The sequence below is a fragment of the Humulus lupulus genome, chromosome 8 (assembly GCF_963169125.1).
Source record: "Humulus lupulus chromosome 8, drHumLupu1.1, whole genome shotgun sequence".
NCBI lineage: Eukaryota > Viridiplantae > Streptophyta > Magnoliopsida > Rosales > Cannabaceae > Humulus > Humulus lupulus.
Genome location: NC_084800.1, coordinates 70,905,909 through 70,929,239, shown reverse-complemented (window position 1 = coordinate 70,929,239; position 23,331 = coordinate 70,905,909). Strand labels below are relative to the sequence as shown.

The 23,331-nt window shown below is 36.8% G+C and overlaps 1 protein-coding gene across 1 annotated transcript; it reads right to left on the bottom strand.

Moving 5' to 3' along the window:
• Window positions 1–14,170: 14,170 nt before the first annotated feature.
• LOC133795596 (zinc finger BED domain-containing protein RICESLEEPER 2-like) lies at window positions 14,171–15,447 on the bottom strand. Its single transcript, XM_062233050.1, has 3 exons — window positions 15,102–15,447; window positions 14,275–15,056; window positions 14,171–14,182 (listed from the first exon to the last, which is right to left on the bottom strand). Exons 1-3 carry the CDS (start codon window positions 15,445–15,447, stop codon window positions 14,171–14,173), a joined length of 1,140 nt encoding a protein of 379 aa, XP_062089034.1.
• Between the last annotated feature and the right edge of the window lie 7,884 nt (window positions 15,448–23,331).

The window sequence follows — 23,331 nt, the reverse complement described above, 5'->3', positions numbered from 1 at the left end:
AAATCTCATTTTTAATTCCATATTAATCCAATTAAACATTGGTAACAGCCATGGGGGTTGGTGGAATTTGAAATTCAAAGGGTGTCTCTAAACTTTATAAATAGGAGCCTATAGCTCACTTGTAAGACACAACATTTCTATCCATTAGAGCACTTACCTAGAAACACCTTAAGGCTTAATTATTCTAGAAAGCATTTCCAATATCTGTGAGAGATCCCTTAGTGCTTGAGTTAGGGGGAAATAAGCTTTTGGACAGAGGTTTCAAACCTTGTTCAAGTTGGTGATCCCCAACACTCTTCACTTTGGTTGTGTGAGTGAGAGTTCTTAGTTCATTGTTCTTATTCTTGTTCTTCTATTCTATTGCTTTTCATTTCTTCTATTATTCTATATTTACTCTTTTATATGTATCTTTTGTTTTAGAGTTGTAATCTCATTCATATCTTTCATTTTACTACTTCCAGTTTATTTATATCTTTTTGTCTTAGAGTTGTATCTTCTATTTCTATCATCTTCTACCACTTTCTCTATATTTACATGTAATTTTTGTCATAGAGTTGTAACACTTTTTAATCAATAATATTTATTTGTAATATTTAGTTTAGAGTTGTAATTATCTTACCTATTTCCATTGAGGCAAATACATATTTTCCTAACAACTTCTACAGCCTTAATGACTGATATAAATCTCTAAGAGTGAAATGATCTAAATGCCCTCAAGTCTAAAATAAAAACTTAACAGCCACCAAGGGCAAAATCGTCCTTTCGCACCTATTTTTGTTAATCATAATTAACACCCTCAAATTCTCGCTATTCTCAATATTCTCAAACACCAATAAATTATATCCCATTACCCTTCAATTCCCGGTAATGCTCTAATCATTAAAATCACCCCGAGACTCACCCCGAGTCCCGAACTTGAACTCGTTATGACCAGACCGAACACTTGCATTTCATGATCGTCTCATGCCGAAATGCTCGAACAAATCCACATATAATGTGGTACCATTCATAACTCACCCACATGCACGAAAATACACAGTCACGCCCTCAACGGGCCAAATTACCAAAATGCCCTTATAATTATAAATACACCCATATGCATGCATTTATCATCATATAATAATATATTTCACATAAACATGCATATGATCACTAAATAACATAATAAATCAATTATGGCCCTCCCGACCTCCTAATCAAGGTCCTAAACCTTATTAGGAAATTCGGGGCATTACACTTCGCGGACCACTTGGGCACCACGGCATCCGCTCGGACCATTGCCCAGCTGATCGAGCGCTTTTCCATCTGCTCGGATGCCTGGAAGACTGCTCGGGCACCACGCCATCCACTCGGACCATCACACAAACTGCTCAAACACCACGCAGACTGCTCGGGTACCACACCATCCGCTCAGACCATCGCGCAAACCGCTCGGATGCCTGGGCACAATCACTCAGACACCCCGTCATCCGCCCGGACACCATGCAGACTGCTTGGGTACCACGCCATCCGCTCGGCCACCCACGCCATCTGCTCGGACGACATGCACACTGCTCGGGCACCATGCCATCTGCTCAGCCACCCACGCCATTCGCTCGGATGGCATGCACTCCGCTTGGGCACCACGCCATTCGCTCGGCCCTGAATTCTCCCAAGCCTCTGAGCTTGAAAAAATAGTTCATGCATTTTAGGCACCAATTTTTTTTTTTTTTTTTTTTTGCTTATTATTGCTGCCTTTATACATGTTTATCTGGGGAGTGAAAAATATTTTTACTCCTTAAATATTTTTTCTTTGCATTCATTGATTTATGTTTGTTTGGTTTACTCACCTCCCCATACTTTTTTGTAGATGAATCGCTTCGACTACAGGGGAGGTGACAACCATACAAACTTTGAGTCTTCAGTTCCTGAGTCAAGCAACACTCCTCAAAGCAGTGATTCTTCTCCAAATCTCTTAGCAGTCGCACTCCCGAGGATCGCCTTCGTCGCCTTAAGAAAATCCTTCCCCGGTCGTCTTTATACTTCCTTCACGAAGAACAGTTTCTTAATCAGCAGCTTCAACATCTGCCAATGAGGGTGAAAAAATCCAATCGACTTCCTCAAGACCAAGATCCTCACGTGGCTCGAAGAGCAACACAAAAGGTTGTGGAACATAGTGAAGCTCAAACTGCAGCTTCTTCAAGACCTCCTCGCCAGGTCCAAAAATCTAGTAAGCCTTAGAAAAAGACTACCCAGAACTTCACCACTGAGATTCGGCAACCAGCTGCTCTAAAACTGAGAAAAGATGAAGATGGAACACCTTCTTGGTTCATAGCCAAACCTTCCAAACTCAACCCCAAAATGCTCGAAAAACACATTCAGGCTTTGGGCCTTGAAGGAGTAAATGTGATATGCCCGCGACCTCACCAGAGAGCTAATAATCCTGGTGGACCCTACTGCGCCTAGTCTAGATACCACGTTTTTGCAGGAGCTACCATACCACTGCATCCCTTTTTTCGGTCAGTAGCAGATTACTTTAATGTCTCTCCCTTCTAGATAGCTCCTAATGGAATTCAAGCACTATCTGCTCTATATATTCTCTATTACTTTCAAGGTTGGGAGCCACTAACTCCTCATGAAGTGCATTACCTTTTTGACCTTAGGACTAACCCAAGCCATAAGAATACATGTTTTTTCCACCTCTTCCATAGGCAAAAATGGATTAAGTATCTCCATGGTATCGTGCATAAATCAAATCCCAGAAAATACTATACAGAATATTTCCTCACTTCAGATATTAAGGCCAACAACTTGGCTTTCACACATGCATGCCCTTTCCATCAACCTCTACCAACTAGGGAAATGCATTCCCAAGCAAAAGAACTTTCTAACATGTCTGTCGAAGAGAAAAATGTCAAGGAGTTGGTCAACATGGAAAACCTTCAACTGGTGGGGTTGTTATCAAGCAATCAAAACATCATAGAGGGCAGTACCACTGAAGAAGCGAACACAACTGATCAATCAAATACTGATACTGAGGTAGTGATGTATCAGTTCTCTCCTGAACCATCTCCCTACTCACGCCGACCAGGTGACCTTATTACTAGGGAACCTCTTCCAGAAGACCATCGCAAATGTGCCACTCCTACCAGGCCCGGGAAAGGAAAGAACCTTGAACTCCCTAGAGAAGTCATCTCATCATCTGAAGAAGAAGACAACTTTCTTGATGAAATTCTAAACTCAGGTTATTCTGCTAATAGTAACCATAGTTTGGTGGTTTGTTATAAATAACTGTCTTTGAGAATGATTGCGTGAAATATGTAAAGTTATGTGGTAATAGCAACACTTTCAGTTACTTATATATTATCTCCCATTTCTATTAACAAGTCTTGTGCTTCACTTTTTTTTTTTGCAGATCCAGATATGTTCAAACAATTCAACACTTCCTCTACCTAAAAGAGGAAATCTGGGGAAGGTAGTAGCTCAAAACCTCCGAGCAAAGTCATGAAGACTGTACTGACCAGCCACGGGAGATTATCTGACCAGCCTATCACCATCCCGCAATTGACTCCTTCATCAATTCCTCATTCTGCTAGCTTAACAACTACCCCATTGGCTAGCTTAAGTGAGCCCCTTCGCATTGCTGGTGATATTGGAAAGGAATTGCTGGACCACACTCGACACCATGCTACGACAACTCAAACCTTCGAGTCTTTACCCCGACTTAGTGTTGAAGTTGTCCTTCAAAGAGGTCTTGCTCAAATGATGAGTGTAAGTATTTTATCATCAAGACGTCACACTTTGTTGTTAATTGTTTTTACTCTAAGTAACTTTCTGTTATCCATTTCCGGCACTCATCACTATCAGTCATGCTCAACACCGAGCAGTATAATATAAGGAGTTGGTGAAAGTCTTGAATGACCAATTGGTGGAATCTCAAGTGAAGATAAAGCAACTGACCAAATCTCAGAAAGACCTTCAAGAAAAAACTGAGCAGGCAGAAAAAATAGTTACTGATCGAGAAAGAACATTGAAGGAGTTGACAGATGAGAACAACAAACTCATCCAAACCAGCAAGAAATTAACCGATTAGTAGGAGAAACATGTTCAAGAGATCAAGGAGTTGAAGCAGGATAGAGAAGTTTATCTCACTCGCTACGATGAAATCTGATTCAACTGCTTCTACTAGATGTGGAAGCTGAACAAACCTCTCAACCTTGACTTTCTTTCTGAAGAAGCAAAAGCCGAGGAGCTTGCCAAATGCGAAGCCAAGGCTGCTGAGGAGGCAGCTCTTCCAGCTGGCACTGTGCCTGCCTCTCTTGCTCTATCTTTTCCACTTGAGGAAGCCCCTGATGACCACGTCGTTGACCAACCAAGAAACAATCTTCTCGTTCAGTGAGCATCTTGGACCGACCAGAGAACAAGTTGGCCGACCAAAGGCCATGCTCAACTAGAACAGTGAAAACTTTGTTCCCAGCCAATAGTTTACTTCTTTTTCTCGCACTTTTGGTGAAGACAATTTTATACTTTACTTTTCTTTGCTAACTTGAAACATTCTAAGTCTACTTAGACTTAAAACATTATAAGTTTTTTGTGAATAGTAAAGTCACTCTGATGTATGTCTTACATTTTCGCATGAGTACTTATTTTTCTAACTTAGAAATTCTAGACATTTCATAAGTCCCTACTAAGTATGCTTTCTCACACTCTTATTGATTTAACATTTTATGAGCATAATGTTTATTGTCACACGAATATTTGCTTCTAACTTGAAATTTTTAAAAATTCCAAGTTACTTAAGCTTTGTCAAACAAGTTAGCTTAATGGCCTTTTTTGACTTCAAAAATTTACTTAAGCTTTGTCAAACAAGTTAGCTTAATGACATTTTTTGACTTCGAAAATTTACAAGTCAGACAAAAAACAAATATCTTAACTCGTGCTCTTATTGCTTGTGTTAAATTATATACCAGTATACCCTATGTGCCCCCCAAGTGATCGAGGGTTGAAAGTTCCTTGGTCACTTTCTACTTGACTGAATCTCAAGTGATCGAGGGTTGAAAGATCCTTGGTCACTTGCTACTTGACCGAATCTTTTCGAACAGTTAATTACTCGTGAAACACATAGAATATATGGAAGATATTTGAGCAGTTGAACACTGCTTGAATGCATCGACCAGTTAAACACTGTTCGATTTTACCGACCAGTTGAACACTGTTTGAATAATTAGCACACATGCACATTTGTAGCAAGAATCGACCACGCTGCGCATAGTCTCTTTTATTACTTGCAAATTAAAAAGGACAAAATGTGTCTAATAACGAGTCTTAAACAACAAAAATTGTTCAAAAATAAATAAATGACTGGTTAGCAAATAACCAGCTCATAAACCAAACTTAAATAACAAGTTAAACAACTTGAAATTAAGCTATCACTCTGAAAGCGATATTTTAGTGATAAAACATCCTTAGATGCTCGCTTAAGTGGTTCCTCATCAGGCTTCGTCCACCAAATCTGATCCTAGCATTCCCGCTCATGCCGAAGTGTCTGGGCATACCTCTTCCTTGCTTTGTTACTATTCTCAACCAAGTGTGGTCCTCCACATATAGTGTCAAAGGTAAAATCCACAGGCCCGGGTTGCAAGGGTGGAGATATCTGCCATTTGAACCCAGGATTGCTGCTGCCTCCTTCTCCTTGGGGTGTCTCTGCTTGATACTTTTTCAACTTGCCCAACCGGAGAAGAAATTCTATCTCATCTTTGAGGTGATTTCATTCATTTGTGTCGTGGCCATAATCTCCATGGAAGCGACAAAATTTGTTCACGTCCCTCTTAGATATCTCTTTCCTCATGTGTGGAGGTTTCTTATAGGGAATTCCTAATGACTGGCGAGATAGATTTCTGCCCGGCTAGTGGAAAGAGTTGTGTAGTTCGTAAATCGGGGCTCATACTTGGTCGGTTTATCATTCGAACCCGACTTAGCCTTCTTTTCATCATGACGGTCAGATCCGTTATTCTCACGTTTCTTTCCACCATTTTGACCATTTCCTCAATTCTTAGGAGGATCAGCTGATCCGCCCGGATTATTTATGCCTTTCTTCTCTTTCTCAATCGCATCGTCCAATTTCATATACTTGTCTGCTCGGTCAAGAAATTGTTGGAGTGTTGAAATTGGATTGCGATGTATACTATCCCACAAGGGGCTCTGATAAGTTATCCCAGAGGATATTGCAACCATCTTCCCCTCGTCTCCGATAGCAATTTTTCGGTTGGCCTCTCTCATGAATCTCTGTATATAATTCCTTAGAGATTCATCCTTTCCTTGTTTGATATCAGCCAAGTGGTTGGCATAAACTGGAAGGGTCCGAACAACACTGAATTGCCTACAAAATTCCTTCCTAAAAGATTCCCAAGAGGTAATGGAGTTTGGCTTGAATTTCCAATACCATTCTTGTGCAGTATCAGATAATGTAGTCGGAAAGACTCTACACCGGTAATCGTCACTTACGCCGAGTAACTCCATTTGTTCCTCAAACTTCCCAACATGTCTAATAGGATCTGCCTTTTCTGTATATATTGGCAAAAATGGTGCTTTGTACTTAGTTGGCGGTTGGGTTGCTTTGATCCTAGCACAAAAGGGACTACCACTTTTATGGTTTATCACTTCCATTTTGGAGGGACGTTTTGACAAACCTTCACTGCGGCCGTTAGCGCATCAAGTTGGGCTTGGATGGCTGGCGCAACTGACGGGGTTTCAAGGTCATGACCGCCCGGTCGAACATTTCCATCTGGTATCCTGTCATCAAGTATTTCTACTTGGCTGGCAGGGTGGTTCAGATTTTGCCCTTCGACCAGGACGGTCCTTCTCTTGTCTCCGATATTGCCCTTAGATTTTTATGGGAAGTGTGTCCTCCTAGGCGGTCAAACATTGTGCTCCGAGTTTTTTCAGAAGGCTTACCACGCGGGACCTGCTCTCTCCCACTGCGCTGCTGGCCGGGATGTAGTGGTGGCTTTTTAGATGTCTCGGGTAGTATTTTCCTCTTTGTTGGTCGTTACCCTCTTTGTCCTTTGATTGGTCGGTGTGATGACTATCAGCCTCATCACGACCATGTCTATCTTTGAATTGTGAAGTTCCCTTATCACAAGGAGCTCTGGTCTGATCCTGCCTCGGAGGAGTCTTTTTACTACTCGACCGGTGACTTCCTGACCTAGAAGTTTCCGACTGGTGGCTCTTGGAGGGAGTTCTAGAGTTCTCCCTTTGTGTCGAATCAGTTCTGGAGCGGATCCCATCATCCTCCCGACGAGGAGGATTACTCCTACTTCTTTCTAGGCCCCGAGAATCGGCTCTGCTAGCAGTTCTCCGATCGACATCATTATTCTTTGCTCCATGTGTGGCTGCTCCTCTTGCTGCGGTCTGGGCATTGGCCCGGGTCAACTGTGTTCCCACTTCCAGAGCAAGTGCAGCCTCGCGGTGTCGCCAATTGGCCTCTTCCTATCATTGCCGGATCTCTTCGCTTTTGGCATCCATCTCCCGTCTTTGCTGCTCAAATACAGCCTTCTGCCTGGCCATCTCTTCAGCAAATGACTCCTGCCGAGCGTTGAATTGCATCATCTCCTCTTGGAAGGCCCCCATGGTTTTCTAGAGTTATTCAACCTCTGGAGTCGTTTCCTCGAGAAAGACCCTGGGCTCAGTCTCAGGGTTCTGAGGTCCAGGACCTTCTAATTTAGCAGGCTCTTTTGACGTGTCTGAGTTCTTGGATGCCACATTGGTATTCTTGGGCGCCATAATGATATGATAGTCATCTATTTCTTCTCTTTAGGCTCTCAATGAAAGCACCAAAATGTTGACCACGATTTTGGCCAACGACGAATAGACGTCAAAACTACAGTAAACCTTCAAGAGAAAATACGACACTGATAATTTTATAGTGGTTCAGCCCCAATTTATTGCTAATAGCCTAATCCACTTGGAGTTGTGATATATAGATCTACACTTAAGATCAGACGAACATGTATCAACTGAGTTTCTTAAGCGTAAATGAAAAAATACAAGATTTCTCTCAGAAAAATAACTCAAAAATACCCGAGTTCCCAAAAGCTTAGACAGAAAAAATCAAATCAGACCCCCTCAATGATGCCATGAGCTCTTTATTTATAGGCTCATGGATCGTACAAATCAAAGTCCCTCCATAATCGGGATAACTCAGTTGCTCTAATCAATATTTAATTAATAATAAAATTTAAAATACAACAATATGCGATTTCTTTGGGATAATCTGAGAGATTCTCGCTGTAGCTACGGATGATTCTAACTGAAGTCGTTACTGAAATTTTGCTGAAGAGTCATAGGCTGAGCTTCTGATCCATCTGGTCTGCCAACTCCACTCCCTGGAGTGAGACTAGTCGGCCATATCACTCTTCTGGTGAGGCAAAAAATCTTCATAAGCTGACTGGCCGAATAAACCTGATTCTCAATGTGACTGGTCGGCCAAAATCCTTCACTGATCGACCAAAATATTCTACTGGCGGCCAAAACGTTTTACTAGTCGGCCAAAAAATTTTACTGGTCAGTCAAAAAACCTTACTGGGCGGACATAAATTTTACCTGGTCGGTCAAATTACTTCCAGACCAGATAGATAATTTTCATGACCAGTAATATCACAACTTCGAAGATTAATCTCACACCTTTGCCCTACCATTCATTGCCACTTGCCACTTTTGATTGCCACGTCATCATATTCAAATTTTGGGTATAACATATATTATTTAATCTGTTATCCGATCCCACATTTTATGGGACGTTTCCGTGTATGTAGGAAATAATGCATTAAATAGAATTATATTAATTGATTCACTGAATATCTTCCCGAGATATGAGGGAATGAATTCTGCCACCTTCTCTATAAATAGAGAAGGAAGCACCATTTGTAAATGATCGATTTCTGATTTTTGGAGAGAAAACTCTGGGCAACTATTCTCTGAAAAGTTTCCAGAAAACCCTCAAGTTCTAATAATATGGACTCGTTCTAATAATATGGACTCGTGGACTAGGCAGATTTAACTGCTGAACCACGTAAAAACCCTATTGTCTTCATCTTTGTTCATTTGCTCCAATATTTTCTTGTTTAATTGCTCTCCTTTTTAAGTTGACGAAAAACGACGTTTATAAAATGTATGATTTTATTATTTTTAAATAATTATAATTGTAAAATATATCAAAAATATCATATTTTAATTTGTTTAATTATTTATTATTTTTAAATAATTATCATTGTAAAATATCTCAAAAATATCTTTTTTTAATTTGTTTGTTTGTTTATTTATTTTATTTTATTTAAGTTTAAGTGTTTACAAACTACTGTTAAATATAATAATATTTTCTTAAATATAAGAATGTTTTGTTAAAGTTAACATTAAAAAAATAAAAAACCGTTAAAACCAAGAATTTCCGTCATCTACACACTTATTATACAGAAGAGATTTTTTAATCATTACAAAAACTGCGCGAAACTTGATTATGTTTTCTAGTTTTTAAAATATATTAGTTAGAAACAACGTGCAACGCAAGTTTGTTTAGTTTTAAAGTTGTAAATATGCTTATTCAAACATGTATTTTTTAATTATTATATAAATTTCAAATAATTATCATAGTAAAATATCTTAAAAATATCATTTTTAAATTTGCTTATTTATTTAATTTAATTTAAGTTTAAGTCATGTTATATTCTGTTATATATAAGAATATATTCCGTTAAAGTAATGAAAAATAAATAAAAATCCGTTAAAACAAAAAAAATATTGTTTTCAACATATTAAAATATAAGAGAGATATATATTATTATTTAGGATATGAATATAAATTTAATCTAATTTTTTTAAATAGATGGATCTTTCTTATTTTTGCAAAATGTGAAAATTTAAATTGAACGATAAGTGAATTCCTTATAAATTCAATCATATTTTTATTCTGTATCCCTATAAAGAATTTAAGTTCAAATTATTTTAGATATATCTTACCGACTTTTTGAATGTTCAATACCTCAGAATTACTATATATTCAACTTGGTTTCTCCGGATCCCCTACTACTTAATTCAATTTCGACTTTCTTCCGCAACAAGTAGTGAGGTAAGTAAGATGTGTCTTGAAAAGCTTCACTTATATGCATATGAGATGTTTATTATAGGAAATAGAACCAGTTTTTACTTTATATATTATTTATTTTTTACTTATAATCAAACATATTTAAAATGTACCAAGCCGTTTTCAACGTAACGAAATTTTATTTGTTCATAATATTTAAACTACTACATTATAATTGTGGATGACTTTTATTTTATTTTATTTTACTGTGGACAAAGTTATTTCCAATTAATTATGAATCTATCAACCTTGTACCACTCACTTGTTGTGTTGTTGTGTTGGTTTAGCAAGATTCATTGCTTTACTAAGATTCAGTCTTGTGTTGAGTGTCGTTTATTGAGATTCAGTCCTGTATCAATTTACTGAGATTTAGCCCTGTGTCGATTGATTGAGATTGAATTTTGTCTCGGTCTACTGAGATTCAACACTGTATTGGTCTAATAAAATTCAACCATGTGTCATCTAGCTGTGTTGCTCGGAATCTACTGAGATTCAGCTCCCTATCGTTCTAAGTGACATTCAAGCCTCTGTCACTTGCTATCAGAATATACATCCCGATATATGAGCCTATATATTTGGGTTAGTGGATATTTCTTAATTAAATTTCATTTAAAAGTTAAATGACTTTGAACTTTTATTTAAAAAAGAATGATTTTTTTTTTCATTCTACCACGCGCTATTTGGTTTATTTGTTATTAATGGTTTTTTTTTTGACAAAGCTATTAATCGTATTTGTTTATTTAGTTATTACTGTAGATACAGCAGCTCTTCCAAATTTACGAAGCGGATAAAAATAATTTCTGGTAAGTGGATATTTATTAATTAGGATTCAATTTTAAATTATTTGCTTTTTTATTTAATAAAAGAATGATTATTTAGTTGAGGGAAGTAATTTTTATAAAATCTCGTATCAATAATATTTATTTCATTCTACATAATTTATTTTTAAATTTAAATATACTTTATTATTTTTTTACTAATTTTCTGTGCCTAATTATGTAGGTATTACTGCTCTGCTAGTGGTATTATCTGTTTTACCGTATAAACGCAAAATGTGCAAGTAAGTAAATATTTTTTAAAATTTCAAAATTAGTAGGATAGGAAAGAAATGTTGTTGTTGTTGTTTGTGTGGTGTTTTTTTAAATGAATTTATTTTTTCAGCTCATTACCTCATATTAAAAGAATAAAATTAGACCACGAACTACAGCACGATGAGGATGAAAACAGTCCAATAGTTGCTACAGACAGATTTTCAGAGTTACACGATTCGGTGATGCAGCTCATTGTCTCATTTCTTCCAACTACGGTCGTCCTTCGAATGACCATTCTTTCAAAGCAATGGAGAAATATTTGGTACTCACTCCCCAACTTAGATTTATCATTTGGTTCACATTTAACGACCAATCAACAGTCACAAAATTTTGACAAATTAGTAGAGAAGTACTTCGATCACCAAGCTCGTCAAAATCAACCACTCACCGTTGATAGATGTAAGCTTCAATTACACGATTACTCGCCGGACAGGGCTCCCAGTCTAAATGTCTTTCTATCTTGTCTTGTGATTTGGCAAAAAGTCAAATGCTTGCATCTCCGTATGGCACCCAAAGATAAACACTCTCAAGTTTTGTACCAATTCCCTATTGAACTACTTAATGGGTGCAAATCATTGGCTCTACTAGAGTTGGAAGGTGTGGAACTGACACGTAGTAGTATTCTTCGTGGTAACAATATTGAATTACATTTTCCTTCCTTGAGGATTTTATCCTTGAAGGATGTTCGTTTGGATGAGGAATTTTTGGTCAGTCTTGTATTGGGTTGTCCTCTGCTCGAGGCTTTTGAGTTCAAGAATCGTGGCTATGGTGATGGAGTGTTGAATATTCGAGTTTCAAGTGAGAGCCTCAAGCGCTTACATATAAAAGGAATACCCTTTGGGAAACTATTCGTAAAAGCTCCAAAGCTTGTTCACTTAGTCATCCGTCCGAGCAGGCTGAGCTCCCAGCGCCCCAGTGCCGATTATTCAGTCACTTTTTCTAATGATAGTGCCAATATTAAATATCTCAACATTGTATGTTGCTCACCAAATATTGTTGCTGATCTAATACCTAAACTTACTTCCCTTGAAAATTTATATGTAACTATTAAACAGGCGGATTATAAGTTGTCTTCTCATCAGTACCAGAAGACTACTACTTCTTCTGATGAAATATGTGAACATGATATGAAGATCTGTAGTCAACATCTGAAAAGTTTGACTTTGATTAAAGATGATGGGATAGAATTGGGGACCACAATGGAAACTCCAAATCTACTTCACTTTCGGTACGAAGGTGATCTCAAGTTTAGAATGTCCTTGAAGTCATTTCTTACAAAATTATTAGAGGGAAGATTTGTGATTTCTGAACCCAAAGCCTACACTGTGCGGTGGTACATACAACTCTTGAATTTTTTAAGCAATATCAGCCTCCCTTCGCCGACCCTGCAAGTTGGATCAGAACAGGTTTTATAATTATATCTATACTACCTCATTTATCACATACACTTTTTCTTTATATCATTTTTTTGACTGACTGAAATGGTTGTCTTCTAGGCTCTCATTATTCCTGAAGATCTCAGAAGTGTTTGTTTTAAACCACTTCACAGACTAAAGCTCTTGAAAGTTGAGAGTAATCAAGAGATACCGAACAAGAAAGTGGATCATTTGAAAGACTCATTGCTATGGGCTTCACCTTATGTGGAGAAATTGATTATAACAGGACCCAAAGCTTCCTATACGTATTTATTATCAAGCAAACTTGACGCTCATTCCCTTGAAAGGTGTAATCCCTACCTGGACTTGTAGGAGCATAGGGTGGTGAGGATTAGGCATGTAAATGGGGCCCCGCCCCGATTCCGCCCCATTAATATTTTGCCCCGCCCCGCCCCGATTAGTGTCATGAAGCGGGGCGGGTTGCCTCGCCCCGTCTTAATTGGGGCGGGTTGCCCCGCCCCGTCTTAATTGGGGCGGGTTTGCCCCGCCCCATTTGCCTTTTTTTTTTTTTTTAAAAGAAATATTAAATTTTAATTTTAGAATTCTCTTTAAACTTAAATTATTTTTTTATTACAATCTTTATTTTTTACACTTCTTGTCAACTACACCTTCAAATATTTTATTTTATTTTTTATTTTATAATTTACACAAATAATTACAAGAATAAGGATAATTAAATAAAACATATTTTTTAATATTTATAATTCTTTCATAGAGTAGTTATAGAATAATTTTTTTTATAAATCTTTCACTTAAAATCTATTTAAAATTAATGATATTCTAAACCACATATAAAATGTCAATTTTACATATTATACATGTATATAAGTAACATGAGAGAATTGTATTAAATCATATCATTATATCATCATTTAAATCAAGAATTCGCCAAGTATAATAAGAGTTTCTCAAGAGAACAAAGTAAAATAAAACTATCATATGCAACATAGCACTCCACTTTTGAGAGTTTCTCAAGAGAACAAAGTAAAATAAAACTATCATATGCAACATAGCACTCCACTTTTGAGAGTTTCTCAAGAGAACAAAATAAAATAAAACTATCATATGCAACATAACACTCCACTTTTGAGTTTCTCAAGAGAACAAAGTAAAATAAAACTATCATATGCAACATATCACTCCACTTTTGATGCATCATCAAGATCTTCTTTATTGACCAGCTATCTTAATCATCAAGATCAACTATGTATGGCTCGTACAAAAAAAAAAGTATTAATAATAGAAGTCAATAATTTATTTGATGACTTATAAAAACTTAATTAAGTACCATAGTTGGATCTACATCATTATCTTCATCATTCATGGTGACTAGTGGAGTCGCTTCTGTAAAGAAAATAAAAAAAATTAATATTGAAATAATACAATAAAATATGAATTTATATATATATATATATATATAAAGATAAGTATATTTACCTTTTTTGTCATTTACCAACCAATTTTGAGTGCATATCAATGCTTCTAATGTAGAAGGATGAAGTCTTGCTCGGTGTGAACCCACATGTCTACCGCCAGTACTGAATGTAGATTCCGAAGCAACGGTGCTAATAGGCACAACGAATATATCTTTGGCAATCATATTCAACACAGGATATTTGAGTCCTGTTACTTTCCAATAATTGCATATATCAAAGAACTCATCAGTCCTAGGTATCAATTTCTCTTCCAAATAGAGTTCTAACTCTGACTTCACATTCTCTACACCATATGCAACTCTAACATACGTGTCAAAGTTAGATAGATCATCTATTTGTGTTTGAGAAGATGCTGATACACTATCCATTTGTTGACTTCTTTCTCTAAGATTAGGAAACTTAGAACTGTACTCTTCTAGTAGCTCATAACAAAGCTTGCGGACCTTCTCAATTTCAATCTCATATTGATCATTTCCATAAATGGTAGGAAAATAATATTCGATCAACATAAACTTATATCTTGGATCCAAAACAACAGCCACAGTCATAAGCCCATGAATCTCTTCCCAATACTTTTGAAACTTAGACATCATTTGAGTTGCCATGTCCCTAATAAAGGGCTCATCTACTGTCATCCATGCTTTAATTCTCATTTTAATTTGACACATCTTTGGGAAAAAAAGATTAGTTGTAGGATACTTGGTTCCAGAAAACAATTCTGTCACCTCATGAAACATTTCCAACTTGTCACACAATTTTTGAGCTCTAATCCAATCATCTCCTGATGGCGCATATCTAACATATCTTGAATCACGTAGTTTTAATTGTTCAAATACTCTATTGTACAATAAAGCTATGTTGAGCATCAAGTATGTTGAATTCCACCTTGTTTGACAATCAAGTGATAACTTTTTAGTACATGTCACTTCAAGAGAACGAGCAGTGTCCTCAAATTTCTCATACCTCTTTGGTGTGCCTGACCAATAAGCAACACTGTCTCAAATCTTGTCAATGCTATCACCAATAACAGACAAGCCATTCTTGACAATAAGATTCAAAATATGCGCACAACAACGCATGTGAAGTAACTTTCCTTTTAAAATGAAACAATTAGAATTAAATTTTTCCTTCAAAAGTGGAATCATTGCATTGTTAGTTGTACAATTATCCACAGTTACTGTACTAATCTTGTCTTCAATATTCCATTCAGACAGACACGAACTCAATGTATCAGTAAGTGTAACAGCATCATGTGGGCATGGTACATACTTAAAACTTATAATCCTACTATGCAACTTCCAAGAGTCATCTATGAAATGAGCTGTCACAGTCATATATCCCCTCTTTTGATGATTGGCAGTCCACATATCAGTGGTTATAGCTATTCTTCTCCAAAATTTGGCTACATTTTTCCTTTTCAACCTTGTACATTTTCAAAATATCAGACCTAATTGTATTCCTTGACAACATTTTAAACATAGGGCAAAGAGTATTTGAATAGTCTATAAAACCACTATGCTCAACCATCGATAAAGGGTATTCATGTAGAATGATCATTTGAGCTAACTTTTTTCTCCCTAGTTCAGGATCAAAATTGTAAGTTGTGACTGAAGGACTTGCATTAGGATTAGGATTCATGGCAAGTTGTTCCTTTATTACTGGGCATCTTTTCACATGAGCAAGCAAATGTTTAGTCCCATTACTACTCTCTCCCCCTAATTTCCTCCCACAATGGTTACAAACTGCCTTCAGTTTACCATCAATTTTTTGTAATGTAAAATGATCCCATGCAGGAGATGTTCTCTTTCTTTTAGTACTTCTACTCTCACTTTCATCTCTTGTATTTCCTAGAGAATGTGCCTCTTGTGTATGTGTTGAATGAACATAATCAACATCATCGACAAAATTAGATTCGATAACATCTTGGGTAGACATGTTTAGTGTTTGATCTAACCTACATTATATCCACATAACAATTAGGAACTGTTTGGCTCCAAAAATATTATACATATGTATAAATATAACTTAAAGATTACAACACATAAATTCTAACCAGTAAAGGCTTTGACCAAGAAAATAGTGCCACTGATAGTCCTAATGAAACACAATCCGCAGGGGTCCCTGAGTAGAAGAATCATCATGAAACCTATTATTATCAATGACCCCAACCAAAACACAAAACAAAAGTACACATAGCAGAAGCTTTGAATGATTATGAGGCAATCTAATTCAATCCAACAATATTAATCTGATCATCCTCTTCTCAAAATAACAACCAAAATTACAATCAAAATCAGCAATTGCATGTAGCACCCTCGCAACCTGGTTCTACAATTTTTATATATAATCCAGACTTAGATAAACAAAATATATCCAAAACCAAAGAAAATCAAAATCTTAGAGAAGCAGAAGTATTAAAAAATCATATACCAAAATCTATATATATGAATAATACACAAACAAACCCATAAATTTTATAAATCAAACTCAGTTTGAAAAAACCCATTCAAAACTCAGTTTTTTTTTTTTATGACAAGAAAGGATATCAATCTACAGGCAGTGCAAACAGATCTTCCACTCCTAAGCATCTCTTGGAAGTGAAAAAGGCTTGCATTTTTTAATATTCTACTGACCGTTTTCATTAGCGCTGAGTTCTACAACATTATATCGAAATATCTTGGTTTTCTTAAGGTATTGAATTGTCAATGTTAGTTAATCTGCAGGGTGATTTAACAATGACCATCTTAGATAATCATGCATCATATACTGTTAGACAAAGATTATTAATTAAAATTATTTTTAAAAAATAAATAGTATTCCATAGAGTTATTATAGCAAAAATGTGAAAATTTTGTATTTTACAATCTGATAGTACTATTTTAAATTTCTTCATATTTTGAAGAAAACTCAATTCTACAAAAAAGTGATTGGGAGTCCTCTATAGAAGAATAAGCACCAAAATTCCAAGTTCTGGAAAAATTTAGGTCACCAAATTTACTGCAGCCAATCATGCAGATCCAACTAACCCCTATAACTAGTCTTATTCACTTAATCTTCCTCTGGTGGCTGCTGGGTTGGTGTGAGAAGAGATGGTATGGGACCAGACCAAAGACAATATGTAGTTAGGTATCAACATCCCAACCATTAACCCAAGGGACCATTGGGTATATGTGGGCTAGACTGAACCAAACCACCCAAGAATCCACAACAAACTCTTGAGTTGTGGTTCATTGAAGCTCCAACCATTTCATGTAAAAAGTGTTAAGACTTATCTTACTAGATCTGCTCCAACCCCATCCATCCCCAAGTTTTGGTTAACTTTTTTAGGTAGAAGGCATCATCCTTATACAGATTCATGATAAAAAGGTCTACATGAAAGCTGTATAGCCATTTCCTGAACTAAAGAACATCAGTAGTTATGTTAGGTACTTATTAATATTAATGAAAGAACTCCATGGAATCTCTCCAGAGATTTTTCATTTTTAATACTGATTAACATTGAAATGGAAGCCTATACATATATACATAAATAAGAAGTAGCTAAATTTACCAATGTTTTACTAAACTTACTTCTGGTTGATAAAGCTGGTTTCTAACATGAATGTATTTTGTATGAGTTACAGGGGATACAACGCAAGTCCAAAAGCAAGGATTTAATATTAAAAAAAAAACTACTAAATATGTTTTGAAGCCTCATAAAGGATTCAATATGTATAGACACAGATATTTGCCAAACTAGTTTCGAAATAGCCATTTGAGATGACTACGGACCCAAATTCCTCATCAACACAAAAACAGAATTCAAATCATACCATAACTATGGACCCAAATTAAAGAAATCATAAATACCCATCACACAAACTCAAAAAATTTCAATAATAAAAGATCATTATCACCCATATATCTAAATATCATATTTATCTAACCCCAAAATTATAATCAAGTTGTGTAGTTCTTGCAAAAATAAAAAATCCAATTTCAAACAAACAAAAATTCAAGCAGTAGAAGATGGAAAAAATACAATACCCATCTGAAAAAATGAGTAGAAGATGGAGAAGATGGAGATGGAGAAGAGAGCACTCACCATTACCCAAAACTTAGCAAAGAAGATGGAGAAGGTTGGATTGGCAGCATCAGCTTTGGTTTGGAGAAGAAGGGTTTCGTTTTGGGCTTGCTCCACGACTTCGGGATTCTTGAGCTTCTTCAACAAATTCTCTTCTTCCTCCGAAACCGGGCCGTTGGAATTGGGGATTCTGGTTAGGGCATCAAGCTCTGCGATATTAGAGGAAAATGGGGAAGAGTAGAGGTCTAGTCGTGAGGAGAAGAGAAAAAGGGTTCAGTCGAGTTACTTACTTGAGAATAAAAAAAAAAAAACGTAATCGGGGCGGGTCTGCCTTGACCCGCCAGAATTCATATCGGGGCAGAGCGGGTCAAAGCCCCGCCCCGAATTCTGCCCCAATTTTACCGGGGCAATGATGCCCCGCCGGGTCGAGGCCCCAAGCCGCCTCGCTCCATAGACCCATTGTGCCATTCCTAGTGAGGATCAATACTCGATAGAGTTGGTTTAGAAAGTAGAATATGTTTCAAAATCAATTATTCATGCTCTTGTAAATAATATTAAGTTTCCCACACTATAGATGTCGGACTCTCTAAGTTTTATGCAAAAATTATATTATGTACTCATTTTTAGAATTTCAGTTGAAAAATACTACTATTTAATTTTTTCACAAAAATATTGTAACATCCCAATTTCTTGAAATGTTAACTGACTCTTATAATAATTAGTTTGAAATAAATCACCATTTTAATAGAAAATCCAACGTGAATAAAAATTAAACATTTAAAAGAAAAAAACTCCAGAGTTTCATAGTTATCATAAATAACGCAAAATAAATCATATTTGTAATCCCAACAATAAAACTAAAAAAAACAACGTTCAAAACTCTTAATAAATTCCCCTACTAGGCCCGACCCCTAATGGTCGTTAAATCCTTGACATATACGCCCTTTGCCAAAACTCTCAAACTTATTGCGTTGTAACCACATCTTTGTCTTTACTTGCAGCACAGAGTACCCATGAGCCAAAGCCCGACAAGAAGAGCTGTGTAGGACACAACCCCATAACCTTAACTAGGAATTTAAGATCAATAACTTAGAAACACAATTGAAAAGAATTAAATCATAAACACCACATTAAGTAAAAGATCGTAGCCCAAGTAAAGTTGGACAACTGCAGTGAGCACATAATAACATAAGCATGCAATTTTCAATATTCCGTAAGCATGCAATTTCGTAACGTAGACATGAATTGAAAACGTAAGCATTCCACGCAGCTATCACATATACATATAAAACACATAAACCACAAATAAACTGTAATGCCCTCCTAATCGAAGACCGTTACACTGTGTACTTAAAATTGTGTCAGACCTGCTAATCAAGTCATTTGGCTTAAAACGTGTAACTAAGGTTCGTGACAAGGGTTATGGATAAAAAATTTGGTCAAAGTACCATTGACTTTTATTCCAAAAGTTTATATAACATGGGATCCCAAAATATTACAACTCAACTGTTAAAAGAGTAATTACATATCAAAAGTTACATCAGCCGGCCTAAGCGGCAAAACAGGGCTGTAACCCTAGTTCCTCTGAGATAACCCCAGTAGTGATATGGTCGAGCAGCCGCATATGTACACGCCGCCACCGAAGCTCCAACTCATGGCTGGTCAAGCTTTCCCCTTTCCCTTACCTGCACCACAAAGCACTCAGCAAGAAAACAGAACGTACAACAACAGAGAATATAACTTTTTAATAACCATCCAACAATAATCAACAACATCAATTCATAGCCAATGTTATTTAAGTTCAATCACATGATCATTGGATCACCCTGGGGTTGTTGCCCTATTCAGTTGGCTTTTAAGCCACTTCCCAAGCCTATGCCCTAGCTACGTGACCATAGAGTCACATGGGGCCTCGACCTTAGCTCTGTCTCACTAGCCATAGAGTTATCCCAACCCCCATGGTTCACCATAGACCTTAAAGTCGATCAACATAATTGTACGTTGCTGGTTTAGGCCAATGCCTCTCGACCAGCGCACAACACGCTATTGTCGTCTTTGACTCATAAGTCAAGCCCTGATCTAGGATTACATACCTTACTTATAAGAAACAGATGTGGATAGGCACATCCCAAAAAATTAAGCACATATTCATGCTAATCATATAATCCCGTTGGATAACCATTTTCATAATACTAAGCATATTCATATAACGGGGCCACACGCCCTAACCATAGAATTCACGTAACGAATATAAGCACTTAGGCATCTATCAACAAGTATTTAAAACAACAACCTAACATAACCAATCTTGGGGCCCAAGCCTTAATCATATTAATATACAACAGACGGGCCAAGCCCTAATCACATACAACACGTTTTGGGTACAGTTTTCTTACCTTAGGTCCAAACGAGCGTAAATAAGAACGACCCTCGAGCACGATCCCAGTTCCGAGACCTTAGCGATACCCTAAGTCACAACCATAAAATAAGATTATATTAATATCGAGTGATCAAAGGCTTTCAGACCAAGTCCTAGCCTCCGGGACCTCGGGTTCCACCAAACCGGGTAGTGGAAACAATCCTGAGCCCCTAAGGTTGAGTTCACGCGCTCAAAACCTTCTAGAGGTCCAAAAATCCCTTAAGAGTCGCGGCCCTATGCCCTTATTTCGCGGCTCGCCTCCAACCAGAGGCCCAGCCTCCCCAACTAGCAGACACGCGCCGCGGCCGGCCTTCATCCCTGGCTCTCATCTGTTCTAGAGGGCCGCAGCATACCAAGAATAGAGTCGCGACCCGACCCCCTCGAACCCAGAAAACCTCCATTTTCAGCAGCCAAAACCCAACCAATATAACCCAAAATCATCCCAACAACACAACTAAATCATCACAAACACTCTAATATGTTCCCAGCAGCAAAACCCAACATAAAGTTAGCTTAAAACCTCATCAAAACTCCAATTCAATCCTTGAGTTAAGAGATTAAAAAACACCTCAAGAAACCATGAATTCTACATAAATTAAACCATTAAATAAAGTTCAGATGTTTACCTCAGTTGAAGAAGAAGACCTTCTAGCCTCAAGAAATTTGAAACCCAATCCCAAGCTTCAATTCTATGACTTCTAGTCACTAAGTCCCCTTAATTTCAATGGTTAACTTCAAGAAAAGCCTTGAGAATAACTTGAGAAACAAAGAGTGAGTTTAGAGAGAGAGTGTGCTGATTTTGGTAGTAGCTCCTAGTATATCTGTTGTTTTTTTCTTTAATTAATTAAGCTTATCTAATTTATGCTAGTCTCAAGGCTCGAGGGACCAAAAACGTCCTTGAGGGAAAATGGTAAATTTTCCCAATGTTCCCTCCTAAACTCCCTAACTTCAAATATATCGCCAAATATTTATTTTCATCACCTAATAACCAATTAAATATCTAATACCCAAAATACCCCTTGACTTGCCCCGAGTCGGGTGTTGGGTCCCATTGTGACTTTCCCGCTAACTTTCTCCCTAGGATCGCCTCGTGCCGAGTAACCCAAATAAACCCACATAATAATGTGGTATTTCACATATATCACACATATGCACATAAATACCAAATCGCCCTTCTAATAAGAAGCAGGCCTACATGCATATTTAATATCCCTAAATATGCACATCTAGTCATATTATCACATAATTCACATATTAACAATTAATATAGCAATTAAACACGTAATTCCATATATTGTCATCCCGGCCCCCTAATCAAGGCCCTAAGCCTATTAGGTAATTTTGGGACGTTACATAAACGTATGTTATTTAACATAATTATACACTAACACGTTCATACATAAACATAAACGTTACCATATATTACAAATTCTACCATAAAAAGTATGTCAAGCATATACCAAAAACCAGCAGCAATCCACACACCCTAACACATCTCTTCAAGTATCCTTAACGAGCCTAAACATGTCACATAACATCAAAGTTTTAAAACCTCAAACCAAACCATATTAAAATATACTCATATCCTTTTAAGGCTAATTCATCCCCACAATATCCTTAAGAAAGTCTTAAAACTCTACTGCATAAAGCCCCAACCAAAAAGTACCAATTTATATCTAAAGGGTGCATTAAAATCCAAAAAATACAGGTTTCAGGCAACTGGCGCAGTCACGCCAGTGCTTGGGTGCGGTCGCACTCACAGAGCGCCTGGGCTAACCAGCTACGTAGCACAGTCGTGCCAAGGCTAGGCGCGGTCGTGCTAAGTCCTTATTCTGGAAATCGCAGATGCGATTTTCAAACTTAGAAATCGACCCAAATCATAAAATCCGACTTTGAACCCCTACCTAATCAATCCTAACATGTTTCTATCCTTACTAACTCGTAATAACTTAACTCTAAACATGCAAACAACCTAAAATTCCCATCTAACAAAATTGATAGCCCATTTTACCTTCAAACCTAGATCTGACATAAAACTTAAACAATAAAGTTTGAACACTTACCGGTCAAAATCTCAGTCACAAATCTTAGATCCCTGATCCTTGTGAGATCTCCTAACCCTCCAAAACTCAGATTAATGCTCTTCTCCAAAACCTTAGGCTTCAAGACTCAGATCAAGATCAAGAACAAGAGAATTGTTCTTGGTCTGTTATCCTTTCGTATATCGCAATCCAGTGATCTGAAAATATCGTACTACATCTAAACCTATTTTATTTATTATTTAATATGATTATAATCATATAAAACCAAATTACATCATTATCCCCAACCTTTACATTTTCTAACGTGACCTCCAAAGCCCATACTTGTCTTTTACTTAAGCTAATAGTTTTACTTTTCCTTAATTACACTTTCTACCACAAAAGCTTATATTTCATAACTCACATAATTAAACACAAAAAAAACATACATTTTACCATAATACCTTGACCCAATCTAGTTTACCAAAATTGTAACGCCCTGGATAACTAAGACCGTTACACTGTGTGTTTAAAATAGTGCAAGGCTTGCTAACCAAGTCATTTAAATAAAAATGTGAACCTAAAGTCATAAACAGGTTATGTTTAAAAGATTTTGGTCATAAACAGATAGTTTCCAGTAAAATAAATGTTTAGTACATGGGATCCCAAAACATGGTTTAGAAGACGTATTTACAAAATTTCCAAGTGTTATAAATAAGCCAAGCCACTCTAATGGAAAAATACACAT